Raw genomic sequence first — 23,810 nt, 5'->3', positions numbered from 1 at the left:
CTAGCCTGTCCACGGGTGCCATGAAGGTGGTAGTGTGGGTGCCTTTTGTAGTATTTCATGCTACAGCTGACCACCTGGACAGTTTCCACTATTCTCTATAATGTTGGAGCATTTATCTTCAGCCTCTGGCCCACTCAGTATATCTGGCAGCTCTTCCGTGAAGCAGGAATTATGAAGGACTTGCTTATGCTATCTTGGCAGAGCTTGGTAGTTGAGTTCCCTGTGTCCACTCAACCTTTTTGGACAGCGTTTAGTCCGCTGATGAAATTAGGTCTTTTTTTTTTTTTTTTCCCTCAGTGGCTAGCTTACCACAAGTGAAGCCATCTAGCCATCTCTCAATTGAGGTCCAGCATCTTCTTTGAAGTGGAATGGGGCTACTGTTAGGAGCAGACCTGCCTCATAATCAAAAGTTCTTTTAAAAATGAAATAATTTTAAATGTGTGCTGTGAGTCTCTGAGGCTTTTGAAGACCATCTATCTATTAATAGTACATCTGAACAAGCAACAGGATGTATATTTTGGAGTAATCAAGATTATAATCTAACTTGATCATGAGTTTGATTGATTGACTATTAACTTGCATTACTTAATTATCCTAAACAGTTGTAATAGCAGCTATTAAAAGGACTGGGACTAAACCTTTTATTATTAAATGAGTTATATAGGCATAATACCTATACAAGAGTTGAAACATGCAAATGTGTTATAACAAATTAATCTTAAATGTATCAATATACAAAGATTTAAACCAATGAAAACAAACCTGCATCAATATACAAAATTCTGTACCAATGTAAGAAAATATAACTTCAATTCTGCATCAAAATATATAAAGATCTTTACCAATGTAAGGTTATGCCTATAAATTATTTTTTGGTTTAAGAGTAGATTCAGTAATCACCTATTTGTCTAATTTCCTACATTTCTATATCTCTCTTCTCTTCATATATAAATCTACTATGGATGTGTATTTATTTTTTAAATTACAAAGCACATTCATAATTATTATTAAGCAAAAACCTATATAGTACTTTTAAGGGAAAAAAAGTATCATTTTGAATCCCAGCCTGTTGTTTGGAAGTGGCTGTGTCTTTCAGCAGAGAGCCCCACCCAGACTTTATTGTGTAGACCAGGCTGGTCCACTATTTCTGTTATTATCATTACTTATTAGCTCAGATGCTGTGTTGTGCCTACACAACTAGGCTGACATACTCAGGACGGAGCTGTGCTTTAGCAGTGGCATGAGCCCAGGCTGGCTCATGTGAGATTGTGTTTCCTAGGAATGGCAGAAGCTTCACCCATAAGGTCTCACCAAAGTGATTGCCTAAATATGAGCTGAGCAAGGACAACAATATACAAGCCCAAATGAAAAGAAATGGTAGAGGTGGGGAGTCCAGGAAGTCTCAATGTTACACAAAGAACCACAGGCAGCTAATGAGTGCTGAGAATATGATAAATAGTCTTCTCTGGGAAAGAGTACACTAATTGGTCATCAGATACCAAATGGTCAACTCTGAAAACACACATAGGAGTAACATTATGCAAAATGAGCCAGTTGTACATATGTGTTTAGAAACACACACACACACACACACACACACACACACACACACACACACACATATATAATGACAAAAGAGACCATGAATTTGAAAGATGGTAAGGAGTGTCCTGTGGGAGGGTTTGAAAGGAAGGAAGAAGGAAAGAGGTAGATGATGTAATTATTTTATAATCTCAAAAATTAAAAATTACAAAATATAGAAAAATTATAGCTTAATCAAATGAAATCAATTAAAATGAAATTAATACTTACTAATTCACCTACAAGCTACATTGTATCCTAATTTACACACATATACATATGCACATATACAGATATACACAGACATATATATGTTGTATATACTCAAGTATGATATATATATATATATATATATATATATATATATAGCAGGTAAATTAGTTATCATTTAAATATTTTCTAGGAAAAAGAAAGATTATATTAAAATTCAAAATGTACTTTAATGCCTTACATTCTAAATAAGAGAAATATCAATGCATAGTTGGAATCTTTCCCATTTCTGCACTAGGGAATAAATTTCTGCTTTAGAGGTTAAAGAAGCTTTAATACTATTCAGGTCCAAAGAACTTAGTAGCATAATTTAAAGGATACAATTGTCTAAAAAGATTTAAAAAAAAAACTTAGAATTTGAAATAACAGCCACAGTGGACTCCAAGAGACACCTGTCACAACCCAGACTTCCTAACTGTATACAAACACATTAACTAAGATCAAATGGTGGACCTCAGGGCACACTGGGAAATGTTAGGGAAAGAACTTGTTAGAGTAAAACCTTCCAAGGATCAGAAAACAATTGGTCCTGCTCTTCTAAGACAATAAACTTATCGAGGGTGATAATTTCTAGTAAATTCCTTCCTAGTACGAGGAGGGGACACAATGATAGCCCTGACACCAGAAGACAAGTCATCTCCTGGACAAAGACTTATCTCTCAGTTCTGATAACTTGAGTTTATGTTCACTTCCTGGGTTGTGCATATTTTCTTATTACAGTGTTACATTGCTGCTGCAGCATTTCACTAATTTCCATCTACCCTTTTCCCAACTGTGAATAAAGGCCCTTAGATTCTATTGATATTCCACGGAGTACACCTTGAGATAGGCAATGGTTGATGAGGGAAACTTCTTTAGAGAATGATCTAGCTAATAAATGAAGATGGGAAAATGTACTGTTGCTATTTTGTAATTTGGAAGTTGATTGAGACAAAACAACTATCAGGGTAACTAAAATCATTGGTATTTTAGGATTATCTATCCCCACATTCATGTATTGAAGCTCTAACTCCAGAATAAAACTGTATCAAGTATGAAATTTTTATAGAGTTAGAGTTCAAGCAAGGTTGTTGGGAAGGTCCCTAATTTGAATGACTGGCACCCTAATGAAGGGAGAAATTCGGACACTTAAACAAATAGAAAGACTGTGAGGAGACTTGGAGATGTCAGCACTGTACACAAGGATAGAAGGCTCAAGTAAAATACCATTTCTCTCAGCTCTCAGAAGAAGCCAGCTCCACCAAGATACTGATGGTTCCAAGCCCCAAGTTATGAGTCAATAAAATTCTGTTGTGGAAGTGATACAGTTTATGGATCTCTGATATGGTAGCCCTGTAACCTCCTAGTAGCTAGGCTTTAGTCTCTTGGTATAAGTAGACTATACAACTGATGAAGTGTCCGTGCCCAACTACAATACCACAAACAATGAATCAAAATCCTATTAAGCCAAGATAAAACACAACAGGGAGGTAAAAGGACAAAAACAACCTGGTTCCAACAAGTTATTATTACTAAAGGCATTAAATAGGAACCAGGAATCTACAAAGATTTTTTTCAATACATTAATTAAATGAAATATGTATTTTTTGAGAATACATTAATCAAATACAGTATGTATTCTCTTTGGCCTACTTTTTAAAAAGAACAAATAAGAGCTAGAAGGATTTCCTAGTGGGTAGAGCATGGCTGCTTCAGCTAAACCCTAGTCTCTGATGCTCCAACACTATTTTCTGCCGTTCACAGACACCAGACATGCATGTAAGGCATAAATACATACATATGCAGGAAAAATACCACCACATATAAAATATTTTTAAAAGGTAAAAATAAATAATGAGATTGGATATTTTGGGTCTTCCTATACTGATATTTATAGAGTTAGCTTCTTAAAATGTGTAGCTCATAGGCCTGAAGCAACAGCTAAATATAGCAATGTAAGTGGAGTAACAAGTGAAGTGTGGAATTATAGTATAGTCTCATATATATGTGTGTGTGTGTGTGTGTGTGTGTGTGTGTTTATATAGTTATAGATAAATATGCTAGAATATCTATAAACATTACTTAAAATGATATGGTATGTACAGCTTACTCACAAGATGTGTACACATCTGTATACACACATTGAGTCTCACCGTGTGAATGGGATATCCATTTGTCTGCTGAAGCTCTCACATAATCTTAATCTCATATGGCCCTGAACTCTTTTGGTAGACAATAGAGGAATATGTACTGTAAATTAAGAAAAGGACAGCACTGGTAGAGTTAAAAGAGGAAGACAGAAGGAGTGGGAGGTGTTCTTAGGAAGTTAAGTACTCCACTAAGTGTCTTTACATAATTAAATCATTCTATGCCTGCCATTTTTAAGGAAAAAACAAACACAGTTTTTAGCCCCCACATGTATAGGCTTTGGAGAGAGCTAGTGTGTGCAACCATCTGTATGGTGTTTGCATAAGACACTGACTACATCTGGTCACTAATAGCAATAATTACTCTTTGCTTATAAGCCATCATTTAGATAAAAGAAACATTGCAACTGTGAGTCAGGTAAGTGCATTCTGCACATACTAATATCACTTTTACAAACATTTTCTGGGCAATCAGTTAGTTTGAGAGAGACCTGGGAAATGCAGTTTTTATATTTTCAACAACAATTAAACAATCTGGTTTATAGAAACAGCTTAATCAGCTTCAAGACACCAAAAGTTAAAGTGTCATAAAAGAGTTGCAAACCCAGGCATCTTAGTGAAATTAAATTATAATGGGGTATGGAATGAGTTTTCTTCTAGGTTACAGAGACTGTAGTCATCTTCATGGAAGGAATTTGACAGGGATTATCCAGATAAAGAAGTAAAATATGAAAAAGTTATCATGGTGGGAATCCTGGACACAGACACAACAGTGAGACTATGCAAAGAAGATGGGATGATAGCCATTTTCACAACAATAGGAGAGGTTCACATAGAAAAGGAGGGACCTTTCACTAAGACAGTAGAGTTGTATTGTATATAATGCTGCCCCATTATGTTATAATTTCCAGAAGACATTTTTCTTTCAATATTCAGTGCATAGTTGAGTTTGAAATTTCTTAGAAGTCTTTAGAGAAACAACTAGAGGTTCTTGGATTCCATAAAGAGAGTTAAAACCAATTTTGTTTGAACTTTGAAGTAACAGATTTGACAGGGGGGTTTTTAGCATGTTCTGTAGGAAGATAAAATGATACTGATAAATGTGTAAGAAGATTGAGCAAGGAAATTGGCCAAGAACTGACAGAGAATGGGGGAAGCTGTTAATTTAGGTTGAAGCAATTGTTTATGAAGTTGGTTAAACGGTAGAGGTAAGAAGCAACAGATTAGGTCTCAGGGATGAATATGTCTTGCAGTTTGTGATGACTTATTAGGATGCTGATGGTTTTGTTATCACCTGGGACAAAGAAGATTTCCTGGTTTGGAGGAAAAACATATGATACAAAATAAGTAGTGTATAAGGTAGAAAGGCAGAACATTCAGATTCTGGTACTGGGTACCAAATTAAAAATTTTCCTTGAAGCTTGCTGGATTGGGGTTTTAGATACTTACTATGGTTCAATTCCATGAGCAGGTCAAACCTGGAATAACTGTTACAGCACATGCTAGAGACAAAAGATACACCACCAATCCAGGTCCAGTCATCATTAAGTTATTTAATGGAAATGAGCAGAGAGTGTCAATGGCTGTAGTAACTAAGGACATAGCTGCTTAAGTAAGAGGCATGGGTAGGAGGCTTGCAGAGGGTGACTGTGAGTACGTGGTGATAAAGAAAAGGAAACCCAGGTTGTGAGAAGATCGGAACTCAAATAGAAAGCTAAGGGGAAGGAATCAATAAAGAGAAAAGTCTGGTGACTTAAGCAAAAGCAAGTGCTGTGTCTCAAGACTGTTCCATGATAAGATTAAATGCTATTGTTAACAGATTAGCCTAGAGAGAAGAGAAAACTTCCTCAGACTGAAATGCAAAGAAAGAGGAAAAGGAAGAGAATTTTAAGAACTCAATATATAACACTGAGGGACTTGTTCAGAAAAATGAATGGTTTTACCAACTCAGAGGATAAGAAGTTCATGGTAATAAAGTAAAGCACCAGCTCCCATTTTAAAAGAGATAGTTGTGGTGGCAGGGTTACCCCTTGAAATAATACATTTTTGTCACACCAGAGGCCACTAAAGAGCAAAGGGCATAAGGACCTGTTGCATGTTAGTCTTGATACTCAGTATTATCCAAGTTCAGATGTCCTTCTGTTAGTGTATTTACAGAATAAGGCACTACACCTTGGGCATAAAATCTGACTCAGAATAGTTTTCAAATCTTGTAATTTCATATTACTTAAAAATAGCACTTCATATTGAATTTGACTACAGAAAAATTGATTTATTTTAAGAATGTCTTAAAATTATAGAAAAGCTGGCTAAAGGGCAAGTGGGTACATCAATCCTGTCACTGTTAAAATTACTTGTTAATATATGAGCCCATTCATAATGACTATTAGCTGGACTTATGAAAATGGATAAAGCTGTCAGTATCATTATTTCAATTACTCATACTTAAAGTAAGTACTTTACAGTCCTAAAGATGCCCAAACATATGTTACATGGTAAGGACTTTCTGCTTAAGAATGATAAATGATAGCTATTCTTTTAAAAGGCTTTTATGAGAAGCAGGCAGGTTTTCAGTTTTACAACTAGGAAATGTTATGTCAGAGGAATTAAAGTGAACAGGATTTAATAGATAGGATGACTGATGAAATTTGATAGAAGCTGGAGGAGTGGAAATGCTGACTAGGGGGACAGCGACTGCTTAAGCTGCAAGTCTCTTGGTTCCTCATTCCAGATGTTACATGCTTCAGTGAGAAGCCTCCTGAGTCCTAGAAACCTATTCTCAGGGTCAGAATGCAAATGGATACCCATATGGAGCACTCAGTGAGTGCTTTTTTAATTGAACAACTGCATCACAGTTCTAATCATTAGTAGCCCCAGGAGTTAGAGGGCCAACCTCAGAAGACAAGTTTCCAGTATCAAATGAAGCACAGTTTAGAGAACTGTGACTTAGGGCACACTATGTTCTCAATTTCATACTAATTACTTTATTAGATCTTTTCTATAATAAGTTAGGGACTGTTAAACCATTTCTACAGATAATACCACTTAGGCTCGTCAAATTTGCTTATTTTTTCAAGGTCAAGCAATCTGTAAACTGTGACAATGAAGCCCAACCTCTATCCTCTAGATTTAGATGTCACACAGTCTCTGTTACAATTTTGGTCTCTAGTATGGTAACAGCTTCTGGTGAAAGAACAATCAAATCCACCAGAGAAGACAGAAGAGAAGGAAAGAAGGAAATAGACTTATTCGAATGGAGATGAGTACTTTAAGGAAGAAGAGGGTTTCATAGAGAGAGTAGAATTTATGTAATGGACGCTTAGTTTTTGCTTCTCTTTGGAAGGTCATTGTCTGCTCAAACACTAAAAGCTACACGGGTTTGGCTTGTATCTGAAGAATAGAAGGCAGTGATGTATAACTTGGAAGGAGGTGTTTACTATTAAGTATATTTGGATGGGACTCGAATTGATAAAAAGAGATTTGAGAGGCAAGATACTTGAATTTTGGTTCTTATTCTGCTATTGCTTCTTGGTGGTCTTTAGATAGGTGGTACCCTTTTTTTGTGTCAATTTTCTCTTCTTTTTCTACTTTCATTTGAAAATTTAATACATTTATATAATCCATCTTCATCATATCTACCCTTCACATGTCTTCCGACCCCATGCCTTCCTATAAAATTTCATATATATTTATATGGCTGTGGAATCACCTACTGAGGCCTGAAGAATATATAGATGGTCATACTTCCAAACAAACCCAGAACAAAACAAAACCAACCAACCAACCAACCAACCAACCAACCAACCAACCAACCACCAACAAACTAAGCAAACAAACAATAAACCTGGTGACCTTTCCTTCAGCAGCCGTCAACTACCAGGAGTTCTCAGCCAGGGTTACGGTCTAAGGAGCTCCTCTGCACTGCATGTTGGACTTTTCAACTGGCTTGATTGTGTTGACTATGAATACATCTGTGCAGTAGCCACAGCACGTCCAAAGAACATTTCAGGTTGCAAAAGAAAAAGTGTGTTCAACTCCATAATTGTCCAGTGTTATCTTTCTTGATGCAATTCCCATAGATAGAGGCTGCCAATAATTTCTAAAATTCCTTGAAGTGAAACTCTAAACTGTGACTTTGACCTTCATTATTATTTCTCTTCTACATTCATGTCATATTTTACATCACTGCACAAAATAGTACACATGGAAATGTCTCCAATGAAAAGTCTTCTTATACGTTCATGTGATAGACTTCCTTACCCACTTCAAAATCTGTTTAAGGTCTATACCTTAACATAGGGCTACATGTTGTTTTCCAGCAAAATATTGATGATAAACTCCATAGTGTTTCTTTGCTTTTCAAAGGGCTTATCAAGGTGATTGCAAAGCTTTAAGTAAGTCACAATTTAGTTACATTTCTTTTTGTAAAAGTAGAAGTAAAATTTGAAATATAGCTTAAAATTCTAATTATTAGGCCATCAGTTACATAAAGAGTAATAATAGACCTCTATAAATGTTTATAATATCTTTATGACTTAGTTAACAAGCAAAATAAAATGAAAAACCCATCATGGTATAAAACATTGCTGATATAAGACAAAAATAATATCTTTCTATGTGAGTCATAAACACATAACAAAGTGTGATACAGAAAGCAATTGATATAAGTTAGAGATAGCCCAAATAAATAGATATCTTTGATGAGTTGCAAAGATATATAATTTTATGATGTCAGTACTTCCCATACTAATCAGTTGACTCAGCACTTCTAAATAGTACACTTTCTTGTGATAGATGAGACAAATTCTAAATCTTATAGCAACCTGAGAATATCATTAAATTTCAAACAACTTGAAATATAAATATAAGATGAAAGGGGCATATGCATTATGCATTCATGACTTGTCCCTAAGCCACTTACATTAAAAGAGGGTGACCCTGTGTAGGGATAAATAGCCAAGTGTGTCACATCTGAGTGTATAAAATCTCCATGAATATTTGTTCAATGTTATCAGCACAATTCAATGATGAAAATTCATTTTCAACAAATGGACCCCAAATAAACAAGAGAACTCTAGAGAAAATACAATCCCTACCTGTAGCTCTTGCAAAATGTCTCAAAAATAGTTTAGGATAAATTATAGATGTAAATATAGATGCAAAATTATAAAAAATGAAGGAAATAAAGACACTGTGACTTTTCTCAAAAGTATCCCAAAATTTCCAATTTCTTCAAGATCTGTTTTGTTTTCTTTCATAATTAATTTTATCCAACACTCAAACTCTATTCTAGATCTGTCCTGCTAGCTTTGAGATAATCATGCAATTGTCTAAAATGGACATAGCTTTAAATCTATTTACAATAATACATTTTACTACTTTGTTTCTTATTTGATGGTACAGAAAGAAATTCTCACCTACACTTGATGGGCAGTTGTCTACATTGAGCTCACATAGACCCCAATATTTTTCCTATCAAAAGATATTAACTTTAACTACATATACAAGTAGTTCTCCTCACTTCTCTTGCTTCTACTTACTTGTAGAAAGACAATATAAAGCAGTAACATAAAACAAGGCAATAGGAAAGTATTTACCGTAGTCCATAGAGAACAGTTCCATCAGGATGCAGCCTGATCATTCGGTTTTTCACTGTGACCCCATGCACAAATGATTTCTTGTCATTGAGAAAGTAGGTGTCTGGTACCCAGAGTTGGTCAGCTACTCTGTTGTCAAGGGTCAGATTTAATGGGATTCCAGAATATGAAAGCCTCTTGTCCTTCCAAGACTGCTGGAAATACATGGTGAGTGTATAATCCTGTAAAAAAAGAAACCAAATTGGAATTTTGCCATCACCAGCATCTCAGGACCTTGGCTGAGAATCCAAGTACGTGTGGTCATCATGAAGGCTCAGAGAGTAAAAATGCTTACAGCACAAACCTGAAAGACTGAGTTCATTTTCTGAAACTCATGTAAAGGTGAAAAATGAGGACAAACTTCACAAAGTTATCTTTTAACCTACACATATGTACTATAGGACACATGTTCTCTGATATAGCATCATATACATAAATGCCAATAAGAAATGAAATAATAGCTCTTATAAAAAGAATGTATGCATATGGTATTGTGGATATCTAGAGTCCCTTCTTGTGTTCCACTGAAGATATTTTTAAATAAGTTGTCCAGAAAAAGAGACTATTTTCAAAGTGCAACACCTTTTGAGTGACTAATGCTCTATTTAACTCTTGAATGTTACCAATTGCCTTTCTCTAGTTATTCATAGTGTGTTACACCTTGTCGGTGTGTCCTGAAGAGCTGTTATAATTCATACAGAGATGAAGATAATTATGTAGCCTGAAGACTGATGTCAGTGGTATAAATGATCAAGTTTCTTACGTTATCTCTGTTCCATGTGAAGAATGGATTTGGGATGGATTGGATTTATACTTAACACTATGCTTTCTTACACTCTGGAAAAGCTTATAGTGAGGACATCTGGCCATATTTTTCTCTGGCAAAAAAGTGACAGAAATATCCAGCCTCAGTACATGTAGAACCCCACAGGAAAAGGAAGGTGATCATTACCATTGTTCTTTAGCTATCGTCTCATTTTAAAGAACTCTAACACGAATGTATAACTATTATTAGAAAATCAATTTGGAACAGTAAAATGATGAGGTGTTTCAGGTGTAAGTTCTAACATAAAAAATTAGTGACTGTGAATACTGCACCGATGATTGACCCACTGTACAACCTATGTGAACTGGCCTTAATAGTGAAATGGAAGGTTATATCTTCCATTGAGCGATGGTGCTTATATCTGGTCATCCCTTGTAAAGCCCCCAGCATATAATTGCATATTTCTGAAAAAGACTGAATCTTAAGACAATACTGACTCCTGATAAGCAATTTCATCACATTTAATTAATATACTCAGGCCCACTGTCACAATTTACTCAGAAACCATCTTGCATTTGTTCGGGGGCTTTCCTCCTTGTTCAAAGGCAATAATTTCTACCCTTCCGTTCTAATCAGACATGGAAGCTTTGAACAGCTGAAAGAGAAGCTCACCTTCATATGTAGATGAACTCACTTTCCCACCCCTCCACACACATGGAGTGTCCTGACTTCAATAAGTCTCTCCGATGAGTAAGATTTTTAGGGTACGATCTTCGAGTGTAAAATGGCATAATCTTGAGAATTAGGAGAATAGATTTCAAATGTTCTCATCATGAAAGTATAAGTATGTGAAGTAATCTTTATGTTAATTACTGTTTATTGACCTAAAGTATATACATTTTAAAAAAAAATCATGTCATTCATGATAAGTATATACAACATTTTAAAATTAATATATTAATGTTGAATCACGTAATTGAAATATATCTGTGGCAAGTAAACAACAGGGAGCTAAGAGAGTAAGGTAATGTTACAATAAAGGATATAAATGGGTAACCATCATAAAGGTGGATATGTGTGCATGTCCATGTGTGAGCATGTGAGTGTGTGCATGAGTGCATATGTATGTGTTTCTGGGTCTTCCTCCCTTCCATCTTTGGAGGCCCTTTTATTTTCAATAGAGAAATAAGGAACTATATGCATCTAGTGATAGCTATGCTATACATAACTCAGTCTGCTTTAAATAAGTATTGAATGAAAATTATATCATATTTCTAAGTTGAGCAATGACATCCCCAATCAGTTCTAAGTAATAATTTAAGAAAACCCCTGTGTGCTGATATAATACATTGATGAATGACTGGAACAAGCCCTCCTTTATTTTTTAATCAGATATTTTCTTCATTTACATTTCAAATGCTATCCTGAAAGTCCCCTATACACTCCCCCCCCCACCTGGCTTCCCAACCCACCCACTCCTGCTTCCTGGCCCTGGCATTCCCTGTACTGGGGCATATGATCTTCGAAAGACTAAGAGCCTCTCCTCTCACTGATGGCCTACTAGGGCATCCTCTGCTACATATGCAACTAGAGACACAAATTCTGGGGGGTTACTAGTTAGTTCCTCCTACAGGGTTGCAGACCCCTTTAGCTCCTTGGGTACTTTCTCTAGCTCCTACATTGGGGGCCCTGTGTTCCATCCAATAGATGACTGTGAGCAGCCACTTCTGTATTTGCCACACACTGGCATAGCCTTTCAAGAGACAGCTATATCAGGGTCCTGTCAGCAAAATCTTGCTGGCATATGCAATAGTGTCTGGATTTGGTGGTTGTTTAGGGGATGGATTTCCAGGTGGGGCAGTCTCTGGATGGTCCTTCCTTCTGTCTCAGCTTCAAACTTTGTCTCTGTAACTCCTTCCATAAATATTTTGTTCCCCATTCTAAGAAGGAACGAAGTACCTATACTTTGGACTTCCTTCTTCTTGAGTTTCATGTGTTTTTACAAATTGTATCTTGGGTATTCTAAGTTGCTGGACTAAAATCCACTTATCAGTGAGTGCATATCATGTGTGTTCTTTTGTGATTAGGTTATGTCACTCANGATGATATCCTCCAGATCCATCCATCTGCCTAAGAATTTCATGAATTCATTGTTTTTAATAGCTGAGTAGTACTCCATTGTGTAAATGTACCACATTTTCTGTACCCATTCTTCTGTTGAGGGACATCTGTGTTCTTTCCAACTTCTGGCTATTATAAATAAGGCTGCTATGAATATAGTGGAGCATGCATCCTTATTACAAGTTGGAACATTTCTGGGTTTATGTCCAGGAGAGATATTGCTTGACCTTCTGGTAATACTTTGTCCAATTTTCTGAGGAACCACCAGAATGATTTACAGAGTGGTTGTAAAAGCTTGCAATCCCACTAGTGATGGAGGAGTGTTCCTCTTTCTCCACATCCTCGCCAGCATCTGCTGTCACCTGAATTTTTGATCTTAGCCATTCTGACTGGTATGAGGTGGAATCTCAAGGTTGCTTTGATTTGCATTTCCCTGATGATTAAGGATGTTGAACATTTTTTCAGGTGATTCTCAGCCATTTGGTATTTCTCAGTTGAGAATTTTTTGTTTAGCTCTGTACCCCATTTTTTAATAGAGATATTTGACTTTCTAGAGTCCAACTTCTTGAGTTCTTTATATATATATTGGGTATTAGTCCCCTATAAGATTCAGGATTGTTAAAGATCCTCTCCCAATCTGTTGGTGACCTTTTTTGTCTTATTGACAGTGTCTTTTGCCTTACAGAAGTTTTGCAATTTTATGAGGTCCCATTTGTCGATTCTCGATCTTAAAGCACAAGCCATTGCTGTTCTGTTCAGGAATTTTCCCCCTGTCCCTATATTTTCAAGACTTTTCCCCACTTTCTCCTCTATAAATTTCAGTGTCTCTGGTTTTAAGTGGAGTTCTTGGACAAGCCCTCCTTAAATCTTGCGTTTCTAAACATTTCTTAAGCTGGTAGTCTGAATTGGGGCCTCATATTACAATACAAAGAAATATAAATAAGTCATATTAATAACCTGAATAAAGCCTTTTTTATAGATAATGATCATATTAATATGATGAACGACACTGACAGATCTAACGTATAACATTATCTATGTTTTCTTCCCTCTCTATGATGTGGCACACAAGCTGAGATCTGGTTTCCCGAGCTCTCTTCGTTCATTACTTTTTGTTCACACAGTAACCTTGGATGATTGGTTAGTTTCTCATGCAAAGAAGCTGTGGCTTACACATGAGAAATTATTTAGTATAGACTAATTGTATATACTTTTTTCTTCTTATCCATTCATAAAATGTCACCAGCCACATACAGCTATAATAAAACCTACAACCACATCTGGACATATATGTTACTTTTAGATGTAAACAATGAAGAAGAATGCTGTACTTGGTTCTACCACACATTTTTTTCTATTAAGTTTTCAGTAGTTCAAAGTGCAAGTGTTCTAAAGGGTTTTGAAATTTCAGAAAGAAATTCTTGCTTTTTCCCCTGAACCCTGAACAAATTCTACTTTCAGGTCTGAATCTGGCAGTATTACATACCTTCATCTGGCTGTGTGAGCTATTCAAGTGACTCCTCAGGGGAAGTATGATATCGATAGAAACTACAGGCCAAAGGGGATTCTCTGACACTGAGTAAATTAATGGGATTAGTGGGTGTGAGATTGCTAATGAAATTGGTCAAGCTAATTCAGGCATAAAAGAATTTGATTCATTGAAAGGGAGAGCAAATCAAATCAGGAACACTCAATGAATGTTCACGGAAGATATTGTATTAAATAAAACTTTTTTTTTCCTTTCTGAGGAATAAAATACACATTTAAATTTAGATCTGTAGTTTTAAAACCATGAAGATTTTGCTTTTCATAATACCTTTTTGGCGACATCTGACGAAACATTTGTCTGGCTGTGACAACTGGGTGGTGGTATTAGCCTCTGTGAGGAGATGACAGACTTCTTATGAGTGCACTGCTATGCACGTCACAGCACCCACCACAAAGAATTGGCTGCTTCAAAATATTCAGAGTTGAAACACTTTGGCACATCTTCAAGATTGAGAAACCCTGCCTTCAATGAAACAGCTTTCCTTTTAGCATCACCAAACACTTCAGAGTCTTGCATCACTGTTACAGAAATATCTGAGCTTTTAACATATTCTTAATTTTTTTTTTTTTGCTAAGGAATCCTAAAACAAGATGGGTAGTAATTTGCTATTTTGCTAAAGTGGGGTATACCAGTTACTTGAAGGTATTATAAGAGGACTTCTTGGGGATCTGGAAAAGTGGGAGTGGCTTTTTACTTGCCTGTGTCTGCAGCACATGTCTCGGACAATATATTGCTCTAACATGTAATAATATTGGATCCAGAAGGATTTCAGAAACAATTTTTCCCTCTTTAAACTGTTCTAACAGCCAGGAGTGGTGGCACACGCCTTTAATCTCAGCACTCAGGAGGCAGAGTCAGGCGGATTTCTGAGTTCGAGGCCAGCCTGGTCTACAGAGTGAGCACCAGGACAGCCAGGGCTATACAGAGAAACCCTGTCTCAAAAAAACAAAACAAAACAAAACAAAACAAAAACAAACTGTTCTAACATAAAAGCTGTATATTGAGAAAGAATCAAGGCTCTGGTTCAAACCATACCTTCATCTGTTTTAATACATTTTACAAGAAGTTCTAAGTAAAATCCCTGTTCTTTATAAAACATTCATGACAGTTTAGTAGAACTCTGAGATCTGTTCCTTCCAGAGCTATGTTTATGTTTCCTGACAGGTTGGTTGTAGTGAAGCTCAACATGATTACCTCCCACTGCAGTCCCTAGCAGTATTTTACCTAAAGCTCCAGCATTTCCTACCTATAGCTCCTAACAAGACAGTGAGGTTTCCTACCTACAGCTACTAAAATAATGGAAAGTGTCTTATCTATAGCTCCCGATGATGGAGAGTTTGCTACTTACAGTCTGCTGATGGAGAGTATCCTATCTACAGTTTCCTGATGAAGGGTATCCTACCTACAGCCCAGCTGATGAAAACTATCCCATCCTGCTGATAGCGAGTGTATTATATGTTCAGATCACAGCGTGATGGAGAATATCCTACTCAGTCCTGCTGATCAACATTATACTGTCTACAGCTCCTAGCATAATTGAGAGTGTCACAACCAAAGCTCTTGCTGATGGAGAGTATTCTGTCTTCAGCACCAGCCGTTGAAGCATGGGCAAACTCTATATCACTTGGGTGTACTTTTGTCCAGCTTCCAGAACAAAGGTTAGATGGCTAAATAGGAGCATGTTTCACATACATACCATAAACATACGCCTGACTCAAAGAGAAGAGATGGAGTCTCGAAGGACTTTATTACTTAGCAAAAGTCTATGACACAAACTCAGTGGGAATGAGTTCAAAGGGCATGGCATAGAACTTAGAGTGCATTGTTGTATAAAATCAATTATAAAAGGGAAGCAAAGAAAATTTAAAGGCAGAGGTCATTGTTAGATAATGAATGAGAAAATGCACAATGGTTTTCTATTTTTTTCTACTTCTCTGGTTTGGTGTATCGTCAATGTATCTTCTGCTTATGATCTCATTGTATCATATGTAATATTACACTCCGTTGGCTACATTGGCCAAACGCGTGCGCGCGCGCGCACACACACACACACACACACACACACACACACATATATATATATATATATATATATATATATATATATATATATATGTTTCTAATGTTTCTAATTACCTGACATTACAGTTAATTTACTTATACAGTGGAAATACTATGAACAATCTGAGAACCACAGGTTTTAAATGACTTTCAAATAAAGGCCACATGTTTGGATCATTGTGGCTTATTAACCAGAGGACAACGGAGAGAGCAGGCACATATAATTTGTATCAAGGCAATTTCCTTTTAACAAAAAAGAAAACTACCTAGAAAAGTCACCTGGAGACCAGCTGGTAACAATCAGCACACTGTACAATGCTAAGAAGAAAAGAGAGAAATCTATCACTGTGTCCTAAAAAATGAACTCAGTGATTGTCTGAGAAGTCAATTTAAACCATCGTAAAAATGAACCACAAAAGACTTGATTCTAATGGAATCTCCCAGTTATGTGAATAGTTTGCCTAGCAGTAGGAAAGCACATCAATATAGAAAGTGTTCACCTTTGTATCTTCCAGGTTGTGTGTTAATTTCTAAGCTAAATTCTAAGAATTTCTAATTCATCCATTCACATTTTGAGTATCACTTCAACTATTATTATATATATTATATATTTTATATATATAGTATTTATTCCTTAGCTATATTTTGCTAACACTTTTAAAATATATGCACTATTACCATTCTTTAGAAAGAGCCTGTTCTTGCTTATTGAAATTTATCACTAGTAGCCTCATCTTTGGATCACAGAATAAAATCACTTACCCTACCCCCATCCCCAGGGGAATATAGGACGATTCTATTTTAAATCTGTAGTTTTAAAGTCATGGAAATTTTACCCTTCAAAATAATTTTAGAAACATCTGAAGAAAATTCTGGTTGTGACAACAGGGTGGTGGTAAATGATGATAATGATGATGATGGTGATGATGATGATGATGGCAACAATAATAATAACAGCCCCATTTGATTTCTCCATCTGGCATTCAGACATTTTGTCAGATGTATTCTATTGTTTTCTAGAAATATTTGGAATTAGCCAACTCAGTGAATAAAGAAGAGCATTTGCCAAAATGTGGCTAATCCTATACCAAATGAAAATCAGGTTAAAAAGTCATATCCAATACACAGCCATACATGTGTACATATGACACCAATGTGACAGCTAAATGCACAATTCTGCTCTAGGGCTGTGAACTACTGTTATATTTTGTAATGCAAATATCTGATATGCAGGATATATAATATGCATCCTCTGTGAAAGGGCCGTTTGATCCCCAAAGGGGTATCGATCCCACAGATTGAGAACTGGTGCACTAGATCAAATTTCTCAAAATGGAGGATAAAATTTATGCTCCACATGGTAACAGTTTACAAGCCTTATATTCTACAATTTAGGTGATCAGAAGCATAAATAATTAAGGTTGTTACAATGGTAAAGCATATCAAAATATTAGATCTAAAGGAAGAAAAAACCCTTTTTAGAAACTTCTGTGTCAAATTTTCTTAGTTTAACAGAATAACAAATTCATTACATTAAGATCTTGTAATTGACCCCAATTCCTCACGTGGCAGTCCCTCTGGGCAAACCCAGTAGCAACAAGTTCTGTTGTGTCCTGTCGAGATTTCATTTCTATGGCCACATCTCTGCCTGCATCCCTGGATACCTTTTGCTGCTCAGGAAAACCAGGTGAGATCTCTAAGCACCAATCCCCTGCCTCCTGGGTCCTTGGCAAGCCCAACAGCTGTGAAGTCTTAACTGTCTCATCTCTGCTCCATCTTCTGGTCAACACTTCTACCTACAATCCCAGAGGCTTGCCACCATCAGGGACCACCAACTTTGACCGCATCCCTGAAGACCTGCTGACACCCAGGATGACCAGCTTTAACTGCAATCCCAGATGCCTGTTGACATCAGGGACTTTCAGCTCTAACTGCAGCCTCAGAGGCCAGAGCAATAAGGCACCACCAAAACCCAGCTATGCTACGACAGCAAGTCCTAGAAATCCCTTTTTTAAAAATTGGATATTTTCTTTATTTACATTTCAAATGTTATCCCCTTTCCTAGTTTCCCTCCCTCCTGGAAACACCCTACCACATCTTCACTCCCCCTGCTTCTATGAGGGTATTCCTCCACCCACCACCCACCACCCACTCCCACCTCCCTGCCCTCAATCACCCTACACTGGGGCATCTATCAAGCCTTCATGGGACCAAGGACCTCTCCTACCATTGATGAATGACAAGGCCATCCTCTGCTACATATGTAGGTGGAGCCATGTGTACTCCTTTGTTGATGGCTTAGTCCCTGGGAGCTCTGGGGCATCTGGTTGTTGATATTGTTGTTCTTCCTATGGGGTTGCAAACCCCTTCAGCTCCTTCAGTCTCTTCTCTAACTCCTCTGTTAGGAACCCCGCTCTCAGTCCAATGGTTGCCTACTAACATCTGCCTCTGTATTTGTAAGGCTCTGGCAGGGCCTCTAAGGAGACAGTCATATCAGGCTCCTTTCAGCATGTACTTCTTGGCATCCACAATAGTGTCTAGATTTGGTAACTGTATATGGGATGAATCCCCAGGTGGGACAGTCTCTGGGGGGCCTTTCCTTTAGTCTGGACTCTACACTTTATTGCCATATTTGCTCCTGTGAGTATTTTGTTCTCCTTCTAAGAAGGACCGAAGTACTCACACTTTGGCCTTCCTTCTTATTGAGTTTCATGTGATCTGTGAATTGTATCTTGGTTATTTGGAGCTTTTGGACTAGTATCCATGTATCAGTGTGCACATACCATGTGTTTTCTCTTGTAATTGAGTTACCTCACTTAGGATTATATTTTCTAGTTCCATCCATTTGCCTAAGAATTTCATGAATTCACCATTTTTAATAGTTGAGTAGTACTCCATTGTGTAAAATGTACCTCATTTTCTGTATCCATTCCTCTGTTGAAGGACATTTGTGTTCCTTCCAGCACCTGGCTATTATAAGTAATGCTGCTATGAACATAGTGGATGGGACCTCATAAAATTGCAAGGCTTCTGTAAAGCAAAGGACACTGTCAACTAGACAAAAGGGCAACCAACAGATTGGGAAAAGTTCCTTAGCAATCCTACATCCAATAGAGCACTAATATCCAATTTGTACAAAGAACTTAAGAAGTTAGACTTCAGAGAACCAAATAACCCTATTAAAAATGGGGTACAGAGTTAAACAAAGAATTTTCAACTGAGGAATATCGAATGGCTGAGAAGCACATAAAGAAATGTTTTTCAACATCCTTAGTCATCAGGGAAATGCAAATCAAAACAACCCTGAGATTCCACATCACTCCAGGCAGAATGGCTAAAATAAAAAACTCAGGTGACAGCAGATGTTGACAAGGATGTGGAGAAAGAGGAATACTCCTCTATTGCCGGTGGGAATGCAAGCTGGTACAACCCCTCTGGAAATCAGTTTGCCGGTTCCTCAGAAAATTTGACATAGTATTACCTGAGAACCTAGCTATACCACTCCTGGGCAGATACTCAGAAAATGTTCCAACATGTAATAAGGGCACAGGCTCCACTATGTGCATAGTAACCTTATTTATAACATCTAGGAGCTGGAAAGAACCTAGAAACCCTAATATACATGAATCATAAGAGAGTGACTTAAATCTAATCTTATGAATGTAATAGAGACTTTTAAAGAGGAAACATATAAATTCCTTAAAGAAATTCGCGATAATATACCCCAATCAGGTAAAGGGCCTTAAAGAGGAAATCAATAGTTACAAAGGAATATAGGAACACACAAACAGGTGAAAGAAATGAAAAAAAAACTGTTAAAGACATGAAAATGGAAATAGAGGCAACAAAGAGAACACAAATCAAAGCATTCCTGGTGTTGTGAAATTTGGAAAGAGAATAAGAAGTACAGACACAAGCATTACCAACAGAATACAAGAGATGGAAAAGGGAATCTCAGGCATATAAGATAGAATAGAAGAAATGAATTCAAAATACTAAAGCTAAAAGGTTGGTAACACAAAACATCCAGGACATTTGGAACACCATGTAAAGACCAAACCTAAGAATGATAGGAATAAAAGGAGAAGACTTGAAACTCAAAGGTTCCAAAAATATCTTCAAGAAAATCATAGAGGAAAATTCCCTATCCTAATGAAAGAGATGCCTATAAATATACAATAAGCTTACAGAGGACCAAATAGAGTGGGCCAAAATGAAAAATCTTCCCACCACATAGTATAATCAAAATACTTAGTGTATAGAACAAAGGAAAAATATTAAAATCTCCAAGGGATAAATGCCAAGTAACATATAAAGGCAGACCTACTAGAATTTCACCAGATGACCTAATACAGACTTTAAAAGACAGAAGGGCCTGGATAGATGTCTTACAGTCTCTAAGAGATCATAGATCCTAGCCCAGACTCCTACACCTTGGAAAACAAAGTTATATACAGCATACCACTGACATATACTCATGGTTTCAATGGGAAACTGCTTTAAATTCTGAAAAGGCTGATTGCATAATTTCACATTTATTGGAAATAATGGCGATTATGTAGATACCTGCACAAATTAAAACTGATGATGCTCCTACACATGTATCCAATAAGATGAAGCAATTCTTTGCATATTACAATATAAGGCACATTATTGGTATACTACACAATCCCACAGGACAAGCAGTTAAGAAAGAGCTAATCATACCTTAAAAGAGATGCTTACAAACAGGAAGAGTAAAATCCCCCAGGGACAGATTAAGCAATGCTTTGTTAACTTTAAATTTTCTTAATGTTGGTGAAAACAAACAACAAATCTGAAAGACACTGGGTTAAAAGAAAGAGAAAAAAACTGAGGAAATAATCAATCAATATACTATAAGGATGTGTTGACATTAGAATGGAAAGCTGCAGTAGCTTTAAGATGGGGATGTGGTTATGCTACGTATCTACAGGGAATGAAAAAAATATGGTTACCAACAAAACTTATAAAGATTAAACCCGACCAGGGGAAACCTCAGCTGAGACATGAATGTCTTCACAAAGCAAATAGCTCAGGTGATTCACTCTCACAGACTTTCTATGTTATTTATTTCTTCCAAGAAATGCATTCAAATCAACTTCAAAAGGGCTAACCCAAATGACGAATCACATAAAGACTGGATAATACATATACTGGACATATCACACAAAAACTAGACAACACATAGACTAGACAAAACACAAAGACTGGACAGTACATAGACTGGACAGTCAATGCAGAGACGGGATAAACACAGAGAATAGTCAACCAATGTAATAGCTAGCTTTTTCAGATTATCCAGTTTTTTTCCATTGGGTCCCAAATAGGAATTCTTCACTCCAATTTAGTAGGTAGCAATTATATATAAGAAGACTTTTTTCCTGATCCTTTAAGTTGAAGTAGATGGTTTTGCTCATTTGATATGTTATGGTTGATATCATCTAGAGTTATAGGTTGTTTTGTTTAATTAGTGAATATTGATAGAAATTGAAGGTTGCTTTGCTCTAATTGTTGTATATTGATAGAAATTTAAGGTTATTTTGCTCAATTATTGTATATGTACTGAAATTTAAGGTTTTTTTGCTTAATTATTGTATATTGACAGAAATTCAAGATTTTTTTTAGACTGTTGTTTAACTAACTTGTACATAAGCTGTTTGTTTAAGGTGTGGTATAATGTTCTAGTTTTGCATTCCTTATAATTGTTTTTATTGTATAGATTGTTAATGTTAGAGAAAAAGACAATTTTTTAAAACAGAAATGGTGATATGAGGTGAAAATTTCTGGTTTTGTTGAAGACTCAGCTGTGTCATGTGATGTTTTTCTGGAAGCTGTTTTATGAGAGAATGTTTTGCTGAAGCAGATATGTGGGAGGATGTTTTGCTGACAACAGACACGTGGTGCTTTTCTGGAAGCTACCTTGAAAAAGGGCATGTGATGTTTTGCTAGAGTGGATACTTGAGAGGATACTTGATCTTTAGAAAGGATATAAGAATATCCCAACAGACACTGTGGAATTGGTTCATCTTGCCACTCTTTGCTGGTCTTCACTGGGCTTTGCTGATGCTTGTCTCAACTGACTATGCTCTGGTATTGGTTGGCCTTGCCTTCTTCACTAATCATTTTTTGTCATGACTTAATAGAATGCAATGCACCAAAGAATTTCTGGTGGTATTCCAGAGGCTCCTTGCCACTTTCTCAGTCTTGGTTGATTGGCAGAGCCTTGTAGTTTTTTCTGCCTTGAACTGGCATTGATGATTTATAAATGGTGTTTGTAAATGGATGGATCTACAGCTACTGATTCTTGTGAACTGAACTGCTGATATCCTCACAAAGAAGATTGGATTCTCCCAAAAGAACAATTTCTAAACAGGCCCATATCCTCCTTTTACACTATCAATCTTTCCTTTCTACTATCTCTGGTGGGTGGTAGGATAGAAGGAAGGTTAAGCATTTAAGGACCCTTATTAAAGTAAGTTGTGAAAAATCCAAGCTTACAATACCCAGAAAAGCTTTTAATCACAATTGAAAGACAAAATATGGTATTCCATGACAAAACCAAATTTAAACAATATCTTTTCACTAATCCAGTCCTACAGAGGATATGGGAAAGAAAACTGCATCAGAATGAGGGTAACTACCTCCAAGCAAACACAGGAAATAAATAATTCCACAATAGCAAAACCAAAAGAAGAGAAACACACACACACACACACACACACACACACACACACACATGCACACCACGACCCCTAACATTAAAATAACAGGAACTATTAATAATCATTCATCATTAATATCTCTCAACATCAATGGACTTAATTCCCCAATAAAAAGAAACAAGCTAACAGAGGGGATGCCTAAACAAGATCAATCATTCTTCTGCATAAAAGAAACACAGCTCAACAACAAAGATAGACTTTACTGTGGAGTAAAGTGCTGGAAAAGGTTTCCAAACAAATGGACACAAGAAACAAACTTGAATACATATTCTAATATCTAATAAAATAGAGTTTTAAACAAATTAATCAAAAGTGATGGGAAAGGACATTTCATACTCAAATCTAAACATCTATGTCCCAAATGCAATGGCACCCACATTCTTACAAGAAATATCACTAATGATTAAATCACATATTGAACTCCACACATTAATAGTTGGAGACTTCAACATGCTACTCTCATAGGTCATTAAGACAGAAATTGAGCAGAGAAATAATGAAACTAACAAACAATATGAATCTGAAGGATCTAACAGATATCAACAGAATATTTTATCCAAACACAAAAGTATATTCCTTCTTCAGTTCCTCATGGAACCTTCTCTAAAATGGACCATACAGTCGGTCAAAAGGCAAGCCTCATCAGATACAAGAAAATTGAAATAACTCCAGGGTGGTTTAATATATGATAACCTATGAGTATAATCTACCAGAAAAAACAAATGAAAGAAAAGAAAAACCCATGTGATCATTTCATTAGTTCTGTAAAGGCCTGTGACGAAAATCTAATAATCTTCATGTTAAAAGTCTTGGAGAGATCAGGAATACAAGACACATACCTAAACACAATAGAGGCAATATACATCAATCCAATAGCCAATATCAAAATAAATGGAGAAAAATTTAAAGCATTTCTACTAAAATTATGGAAAAGACAAGGCTTCCCCCACCCCACCT

The 23,810-nt window shown here is 36.4% G+C and overlaps 1 protein-coding gene across 3 annotated transcripts in view; it reads right to left on the bottom strand.

Annotated features, from left to right (window-relative positions):
- Gabrb1 (gamma-aminobutyric acid type A receptor beta1 subunit) overlaps positions 1-23,810 on the bottom strand; it is a 441,447-nt gene that overhangs the window by 247,478 nt on the left and 170,159 nt on the right. For all 3 annotated transcript variants that reach the window (XM_029545121.1, XM_029545120.1, XM_021210851.2), the window contains one exon: positions 9,575-9,795. In XM_029545121.1, the coding sequence (XP_029400981.1) occupies positions 9,575-9,795 (221 nt within the window). The remainder of the gene's footprint in view (positions 1-9,574; positions 9,796-23,810) is intronic.

This window comes from Mus pahari, chromosome 13 (assembly GCF_900095145.1).
Source record: "Mus pahari chromosome 13, PAHARI_EIJ_v1.1, whole genome shotgun sequence".
Classification (NCBI taxonomy): domain Eukaryota; kingdom Metazoa; phylum Chordata; class Mammalia; order Rodentia; family Muridae; genus Mus; species Mus pahari.
This window is presented reverse-complemented; position numbering and strand designations above follow the sequence as displayed.